The sequence below is a fragment of the Oncorhynchus clarkii genome, chromosome 3 (assembly GCF_045791955.1).
Source record: "Oncorhynchus clarkii lewisi isolate Uvic-CL-2024 chromosome 3, UVic_Ocla_1.0, whole genome shotgun sequence".
Lineage (NCBI taxonomy): Eukaryota > Metazoa > Chordata > Actinopteri > Salmoniformes > Salmonidae > Oncorhynchus > Oncorhynchus clarkii.
The window spans coordinates 7,907,194-7,916,712 of NC_092149.1; the positions used below are offsets into that span (position 1 = coordinate 7,907,194).

The window sequence follows — 9,519 nt, forward strand, 5'->3', positions numbered from 1 at the left end:
CAAAACATTTCAAGTCAAAATACCAAGACATCTTAATCCGTGTTTATTGTCATCATAAATAACAGTCTGAAACAGAAAAGGACAACAAATTATAGATGTAAGTGAACAATACGCCACAGGAAAATATGATAGAAAAACAAATAAATTGTAATGTGGTGCTGTTTGCATGGCAACGAGATCAACTTTGATGGGATTACCACTGTACAGAAAGGAGATGGCCGTACATAGCTGAGAGACATGTCCAAGTCAGTTTTTCAAACACGGTTTTCTTGTACTGTACTGAGGTCAGGTTTTAGTTCATGAGAACAACAAGGAAACAGGATGCGTAGGTGTTCTAGTGTAATACAACACTGCCTTAATCCAGAATCATATAGACCTATCAATCTACTAAACACTGATCTCAAAACAGGTCACAAAATAAAAGAGGAAGTCTAAATCTGTTTTCTATAAATTTGTCAAACTGCATTAATATCACTCTGTTTCTATGTGAAGGGAAAGCATTTACAATTTGGAAGCTATTTTCAGTTATCTAAGTACACAAGCAATTCTGGTCATTTTGGTTTCCTCTGATTTCAATGCATGTTTGTTTTTTTATTACTATCTTTATGCTCTTATGATGTGTTCCTGCGATCCGGTTTAAATTCTATCTGTTTTTAATGATATTATGTGTTAATCAATAGGCACATGTCTGCCTGATTCATCCACAGAGAAACAGACCAGGAGAAGATGACACTACAGCCTTCCTCTTCTGTCCATCAAGGGGGTCTCCTTTATAATGTTCAGTATCTCACAATCTGACACCAACTTCCCTTTAGTTTTCCTTTTGGACTTCCTGGATCTCCAAGTGGACGGAGCAGTAACATGTTTGCCACTAGTTAAAGTTGTTAAGTCTCGTTTCTTCTTCTTTTTGTTACTGTCACCTGCTTCACCAGGCCCAGTTCTTTACTGTGTGAGTGTTAGAAAAATACATCCATCCAATTCCCATCCCAACTCTGAGTCGGTCAACAGACTGCCATAATGAAGCTCTTGCAGTAATCCAAAATGTCTGGAAAGGCGTGTTCTGCTGCTGCTGCCTCAGCCTGCCCTCTGTGCCCTTTTCCTGAGGTGGGAGAACCTACCACGGTAGGGGACCAACACTAAGGTGGGAGAACCTACCACGGTATGGGAGCAACACTAAGGTGGGAGAACCTACCACGGTATGGGAGCAACACTAAGGTGGGAGAACCTACCATGGTAGGGGACCAACACTAAGGTGGGAGAACCTACCACGGTAGGGGACCAACACTAAGGTGGGAGAACCTACCACGGTAGGGGACCATCACTAAGGTAGGAGAACCTACCACGGTAGGGGACCAACACTAAGGTGGGAGAACCTACCACGGTATGGGACCAACACTAAGGTGGGAGAACCTACCACTGTAGGGGACCAACACTAAGGTGGGAGAACCTACCACGGCAGGGGACCAACACTGCATCTGTTGCGACCACCTCAACCTATGTACAGAAGGGAAAAGGTGGATCTTACTTTAGTTAACCTGAGTTCTAGTTTGTTACTGTACCTTAGCACTTGGCCGTACTACACCTGACCATGCAGGGAGATAGCAACCAGGTTGGGGAGGACACGACAGACAGCTGCTGTGTTGTGCTGTAATGAATGAATGGCTGGATGGTGGGGAAGGAGTGTTACGGTATTGTATTGTTGCCTAGCAATGAGAGCGCAGAGGGAACAAGAGAGAAGAGACATTCATTTCACAGGCAGGCGCAGGCAGAGTGGAGTCTTTGGGCACATGCTTTGTCGCGGAAAGCCGCACGGCCTCCCTACGTGTCCAGGCATCCAGCAGGTTTCCTCTTGGCTTTGCGTGCGTATAGGAAGTACATTGTGTGTCCTGTGGTGATGAACAGTACAGAGATGATGACCAGGATGCCAAAGTGATGGGGCTGCGGAGCAGAGATGACCATGATGAAGTGGAGAAGGTCCATCAAGTAGTTCATGGAGCTCTGGACCCCGTTGACCACACCACGTTCTGACTCACAGATGTTCTCCTGAAGCAGCTGGGTCACGGTCAGGTCAAAGGACCACAGACCTGGAACACACAGGATACACAGACAATGGTCAGTGGTTGCTTTGGTCTATACAGATAGACTACTACACTATGATCTATACAGATAGACTACTACACTATGGTCTATACAGATTGACTACTAGACTTTGGTCTATACAGATAGACTACTAGACTATGATCTATACAGATAGACTACTACACTATGGTCTATACAGATTGACTACTAGACTTTGGTCTATACAGATAGACTACTAGACTATGGTCTATACAGATAGACTACTACACTATGGTCTATACAGATTGACTACTAGACTTTGGTCTATACCGATAGACTACTAGACTATGATCTATACAGATAGACTACTACACTATGGTCTATACAGATTGACCACTATACTATAGTCTATACAGATAGACTACTAGACTTTGGTCTATACAGATAGACTACTACACTATGGTCTATACAGATTGACCACTATACTATAGTCTATACAGATAGACTACTAGACTTTGGTCTATACAGATAGACTACTACACTATGGTCTATACAGATTGACCACTATACTATAGTCTATACAGATAGACTACTAGACTATGATCTATACAGATAGACTACTAGACTATGATCTATACAGATTGACCACTATACTATACTATACTGGAACGAATTGCAAACATCTTTGAAGCTGGAGACTCACATCTCCCTCACTAGCTTTAAGCACCAGCTGTCAGAGCATTTTACAGATCACTGCACCTGTACTTAGCCTATCTGTAAACAGCCCATCTATCTACCTACCTCATCCCCATACTAGTATTTATTTATTTATTTTGCTCCTTTGCACCACAGTATCTCTACCTGCACATTCATCTTCTGCACATCTACCATTCCAGTGTTTAATTTCTATATTGTAATTACTTCGCCACCATGGCCTATTTATTTCCTTATCTTACCTCATTTACACTCACTGTATATAGACATTTGTTTTCTTTTGTTCTACTGTATTATGGACTATGTTTTGTTTATTCCATGTGTAACTCTGTGTTGTTGTATGTGTCGAATTGCTATGCTTTATCTTGGCCAGGTCACAGTTCCAAATGAGAACTTGTTCTCAACTAGTCTACCTGGTTAAATAAAGGTGAAATAAAAATAAATAAATAAAAACTATAGTCTATATAGATAGACCACTATACTATAGTCTATATAGATAGACCACTATACTATAGTCTATATAGATAGACCACTATACTATAGTCTATATAGATACACCACTATACTATAGTCTATATAGATACACCACTATACTATAGTCTATATAGATAGACCACTATACTATAGTCTATATAGACAGACCACTATACTATAGTCTATATAGATACACCACTATACTATAGTCTATATAGATAGACCACTATACTATAGTCTATATAGATAGACCACTATACTATAGTCTATATAGATAGACCACTATACTATAGTCTATATAGATACACCACTATACTATAGTCTATATAGATAGACCACTATACTATAGTCTATATAGATACACCACTATACTATAGTCTATATAGATAGACCACTATACTATAGTCTATATAGATACACCACTATACTATAGTCTATATAGATAGACCACTATACTATAGTCTATATAGATAGACCACTATACTATAGTCTATATAGATAGACCACTATACTATAGTCTATATAGATAGACCACTATACTATAGTCTATATAGATAGACCACTATACTATAGTCTATATAGATAGACCACTATACTATAGTCTATATAGATAGACCACTATACTATAGTCTATATAGATACACCACTATACTATAGTCTATATAGATAGACCACTATACTATAGTCTATATAGATAGACCACTATACTATAGTCTATATAGATAGACCACTATACTATAGTCTATATAGATACACCACTATACTATAGTCTATATAGATAGACCACTATACTATAGTCTATATAGATACACCACTATACTATAGTCTATATAGATACACCACTATACTATAGTCTATATAGATAGACCACTATACTATAGTCTATATAGACAGACCACTATACTATAGTCTATATAGATAGACCCCCACACTCTGTCATCAAAACTGGTAAAAATATTCGGGTATAATACAAAAATGATTATCTTCCAACACTATTTGAACTAATTTACTGTTGAGTTTCAAAAGAACTGAATACCCACAGCCTATGTTAGAAACATGCATAATACAGTTGCTATTGTTAAGCTGTGGATCAGCAACTCAATCCAATTGTGAAGGGCTTGGGTCTGCTCGTCCCTCTTACTCACCGATGCGTGCTGTGATGACACCCAAGAACAGCAGGATTATAGAGATGTAGGAGTCTGGCTCCATGCCTGATGGCATATTCTCAAACAGCACCGTGTTGTTGGTCCAGTGGATGGACGAGCGGTCGGGCAGCAGCGGCTGATTAATGCCACCCCTCATCGGGTAGGTGTGTTTCTGCCTCTGGCCCTCCACCATCCCCCCGGCCGCCGACAACGTTGAGTTGGCGTTGGCGTCCAGGAAGGGCCTGAGCAGGCGGAGGTCCATGGGGCTGCCGGGGGCGAACACAGAACACACACACAGCAGCAGACAGCAAAGATGGAGACAGCTGGAGATGATGCCTGTGTTGACTAAACCGTAGGCCTTCCTCAGCTTGGTGAACATGATGGTGCCCATGAGGCCTGTTATAGCCGAGACCCCCATCAGCAGACTGAGCAGGGAGCCACTGATGCCCTGGGTGTAGGCGTAGCCCGTGGTGATGCAGTCGAAGCCCAGGACAGTTGTGTAGAGGAAGGCCAGGCCCATCCCAGCCAGGAAGACATCCTGGCGGTAGTAGGCCCTCCAGCCGTCCTTACAGGTGCTCAGCAGCCAGCGGAAGCGTCCAAAACACAGAGGCAGGTTGGTGACCTCCTTGAGGTTCAGGCTCATGTCGTCATCACTGAGGCCCGGGGCTGATGTCACCACCTCACTATGCTCTACTGAGAGGGAGAGGACAAGCATAAGTCAAGCTACTAACAATGATCTACTGAGAGGACAAGCATCAGTCAAGCTACTAACAATGATCTCCTGAGAAGACAAGCATCAGTCATGCTACTAACAATGATCTACTGAGAGGACCAGCATCAGTTAAGCTTCTAACAATGATCTACTGAGAGGGAGAGGACAAGCATCAGTAATGATACTAACAATGCTCTACTGAGAGGACAAGCATCAGTCATGATACTAACAATGCTCTACTGAGAGGACAAGAATCAGTCATGCTACTAACAATGCACTACTGAGAGGGAGAGGACAAGCATCAGTCATGATACTAACAATGCTCTACTGAGAGGACAAGCATCAGTCAAGCTACTAACAATGATCTACTGAGAGGACAAGCATCAGTCATGCTACTAACAATGATCTACTGAGAGGACAAGCATCAGTCAAGCTACTAACAATGATCTACTGAGAGGACAAGCATCAGTCATGCTACTAACAATGATCTACTGAGAGGACAAGCATCAGTCATGCTACTAACAATGATCTACTGAGAGGACAAGCATCAGTCATGCTACTAACAATGATCTACTGAGAGGACAAGCATCAGTCATGCTACTAACAATGATCTACTGAGAGGACAAGCATCAGTCATGCTACTAACAATGATCTACTGAGAGGACAAGCATCAGTCATGCTACTAACAATGATCTACTGAGAGGACAAGCATCAGACAAGCTACTAACAATGATATACTGAGAGGACAAGCATCAGTCATGATACTAACAATGCACTACTGAGAGGGAGAGGACAAGCATCAGTCATGATACTAACAATGCTCTACTGAGAGGACAAGCATCAGTCAAGCTACTAACAATGATCTACTGAGAGGACAAGCATCAGTCATGCTACTAACAATGATCTACTGAGAGGACAAGCATCAGTCAAGCTACTAACAATGATCTACTGAGAGGACAAGCATCAGTCATGCTACTAACAATGATCTACTGAGAGGACAAGCATCAGTCATGCTACTAACAATGATCTACTGAGAGGACAAGCATCAGTCATGCTACTAACAATGATCTACTGAGAGGACAAGCATCAGTCATGCTACTAACAATGATCTACTGAGAGGACCAGCATCAGTCAAGCTACTAACAATGATCTACTGAGAGGACAAGCATCAGTCATGCTACTAACAATGATCTACTGAGAGGACAAGCATCAGTCATGCTACTAACAATGATCTACTGAGAGGACAAGCATCAGTCATGCTACTAACAATGATCTACTGAGAGGACAAGCATCAGTCATGCTACTAACAATGATCTACTGAGAGGACCAGCATCAGTCAAGCTACTAACAATGCTCTACTGAGAGGACAAGCATCAGTCATGCTACTAACAATGCTCTACTGAGAGGACAAGCATCAGTCATGCTACTAACAATGATCTACTGAGAGGACAAGCATCAGTCATGCTACTAACAATGATCTACTGAGAGGACAAGCATCAGTCAAGCTACTAACAATGATCTACTGAGAGGACAAGCATCAGTCATGCTACTAACAATGATCTACTGAGAGGACAAGCATCAGTCATGCTACTAACAATGATCTACTGAGAGGACAAGCATCAGTCATGCTACTAACAATGCTCTACTGAGAGGACAAGCATCAGTCATGCTACTAACAATGATCTACTGAGAGGACAAGCATCAGTCATGCTACTAACAATGATCTACTGAGAGGACAAGCATCAGTCATGATACTAACAATGATCTACTGAGAGGACAAGCATCAGTCATGCTACTAACAATGCTCTACTGAGAGGACAAGCATCAGTCATGCTACTAACAATGATCTACTGAGAGGACAAGCATCAGTCATGCTACTAACAATGATCTACTGAGAGGACAAGCATCAGTCATGATACTAACAATGATCTACTGAGAGGGAGAGGACAAGCATCAGTCATGATACTAACAATACTCTACTGAGAGGACAAGCATCAGTCATGATACTAACAATGATCTACTGAGAGGGAGAGGACAAGCATCAGTCATGATACTAACAATACTCTACTGACAATTGTAGCTGGAAACAGCTGATTTCATTCAAGCTATGCTTCACTGTAAAGTTGGATGAAACAGGTTGGAAGATCCACTATTCTTGACTTTACCAACTCAACTACTGAAGTAGTCACACAGTGACCAGGACAACAGGACACTGACCTTGTGACCCCCTCCTCTCCACCAGTCCCTCCGTCCTCTCTGCTGGTCTCTCCAGGGAGGCCTGGCCGTCCTCGGGCGCAGGTGGTTTGACGGACAGCGCCGGGACAATGCGGTAGACCCGGGACAGGAAGATAAACTCCACGATGAGGGAGACCAGGTTCCAGCCCAGGATGAAACCGCAGCCTATCACGTTGGAGGCCAGGGTCATGACCTGTCCCACCGCCAGCGGTGCCAGGATGTTGGTCACCTGATCGATGCGCCGCATGGTAGCATTCATCCCTTCAGATGAAAAGCAACCAAAAGGTACAGGGTTTAGTTTGGTTGTGGTGATATGGTATCTGTGTTACCAGCTTTACTAATGGCTACATTATCAAACGACCTCTATTGTAATGCATGTGATACATCCTAGATAAACTAAATACATAGAGTGTCTGATAACCTTGAAGTGCTTTAACCAGCAGCCAGTTCAGCAGCCGAAACAGAAACAACAATCCCTTGTGATGTAATAGCGTGTGGCAGGTCTGCCAGTCTCACCGGCGAGGTGCCCCCGGTTGTATCCAGTGATAACCACAATCCAGTCCCTCTGGATGGCGATGGTCAGCGCTGTGCTTGCTAGGTTAGCCACATCTGCCAGGACGATCACCACCGTATAACAAACCACCTTGTGTAAGTTTTGTGATGCAACACGTTACTACACATGACAGCACAGAGCAGCAGGAGGCTCAGAACAGCAGCAGCAACAACAACATGGACACAGAACAGTGCAGGTGAAACAGCAACCGTCACAGCAGTTTGCAATAATATATCTAGCCTGATTCTCAACAGACCTGGGTTTAAATAGTATTCATTTTCTTTCAAATACATTGAGCGTTTGATGGAGCATGCCTGGAGCACTGGATGGGTGGGGTTTGTCATTTTAGGACTATTCCATTGGTTCCATTGCACCAGGCAAACTCAATCAAGTGCAGATAAAGTCTTTGAAAGGATACAAATACTATTTCAATCCATATCTGATTCCAAAACATACTGTTGGTTCACACCATGAGAGTTTAGACAGTATGGGAGAGAAAATGAAAAACATACTCACAGTTAACCAGCCATCCCAAATGCTCTCAATCCACTGTTTATATAAGAAGACCAACATCAGCACGATGCTACACACCGTCACTGAAATGTTCTGAACCAACAAGGATGCATGCGCCACTAAAACCAAGGAGGGAGAAGAAACGAAGACTCTAATATTCTGGGACAATGCATTATAGAGAACCATAAAGACTTCTACAGAACCATAAATGTATCATTGGTCTTAAAGGGGCATTCTGCAGTTGCCATAGTACATTCATTTTTTGGACTTTTAAAGTAATGATATATAGCCATTGATTCTAAAATAATATTACTTATAAATGACTCATGAGCTTAGATCATCTGTTGTACCCCATTAGATCCCCAAATATATGCTTGTTTTACTTTGTAATTGTAAACTAACTCTGTATAGCTTAAAAACATGATTCAAACTATAATGTTCGTCTCATGGATGGTCAGTACTTGCATCCATAGCTCTATCTATGAATTTGTGAGTGGTTACATTCATCCAGCCAAATCCCTCAGCAATTTACCCAAATAGTGGTAGGATGCAACTTTGTTACTGTTTGAACTGCAGAGTGCCCATGTGAGGCAGGGAGGCAGGCAATTAGGCCTGTGTCCCAAATAGCATCCTATTCCCTATTATATTGCAGTACCTTTCGGGTGCCATTTGGGACTAGATGTCAGTCCCTATAGCTGTAAATATAAATGATTGTTGGTCTAACCTTTGTTCCTGGGGTTGCGGTCAACCCAGTCCCCAATCAACGCCCCTAACAGCAGCACTGACCCCGCCACCACCAAGCCGAATATTGCGGTCAGCAGCAGGTTCCGTCCATACAGCTCGATCAGGAACACCGAAATGGCAAAGTGCCACATACGGTCACCCTATTAGAAAGACAAATAGTCATCATGACGGAGAAGAACGTTTTCAGCTTTTGGCTTTTAGCTTTTTACTCTTTCTAGGGGTAAAGGGCATAAAGAAAAATGTAAAATATGTCCATCTTTCATTGATTTGCAAGACACTACCAGGTTGATGACATAAACCTTATAGTGTCCAGCTGGTATGGCTTTGTAGCTCCCTTACCCATTGTTGTTACATGAAAAGGCTTCTTACCC

General features: G+C 42.4%; 1 protein-coding gene across 1 annotated transcript; it reads right to left on the reverse strand.

The window, feature by feature from the left end:
• Nucleotides 1–1,818: 1,818 nt before the first annotated feature.
• On the reverse strand, nucleotides 1,819–7,917 carry LOC139405688 (ferroportin-like). Its single transcript, XM_071148107.1, has 4 exons — nucleotides 7,855–7,917; nucleotides 7,321–7,599; nucleotides 4,392–5,081; nucleotides 1,819–2,084 (listed from the first exon to the last, which is right to left on the reverse strand). The coding sequence occupies exons 2-4, from the start codon at nucleotides 7,595–7,597 to the stop codon at nucleotides 1,819–1,821; spliced, it is 1,233 nt and encodes a 410-aa protein (XP_071004208.1). The 5' UTR covers nucleotides 7,598–7,599; nucleotides 7,855–7,917.
• Between the last annotated feature and the right edge of the window lie 1,602 nt (nucleotides 7,918–9,519).

What these genes read in the sequence shown, in the direction of transcription:
- LOC139405688 (XM_071148107.1), bottom strand. Translation starts at nt 7,597, where the DNA reads ATGAATGCTACCATGCGGCGCATCGATCAGGTGACCAACATCCTGGCA. An exon ending in GGAGAGGAGGGGGTCACAAG is followed by an intron (nt 5,082 to 7,320) that starts GTCAGTGTCCTG and finishes CCCTCTCAGTAG; the next exon opens with AGCATAGTGAGGTGGTGACA. An exon ending in TGTCATCACAGCACGCATCG is followed by an intron (nt 2,085 to 4,391) that starts GTGAGTAAGAGG and finishes TGTGTGTTCCAG; the next exon opens with GTCTGTGGTCCTTTGACCTG.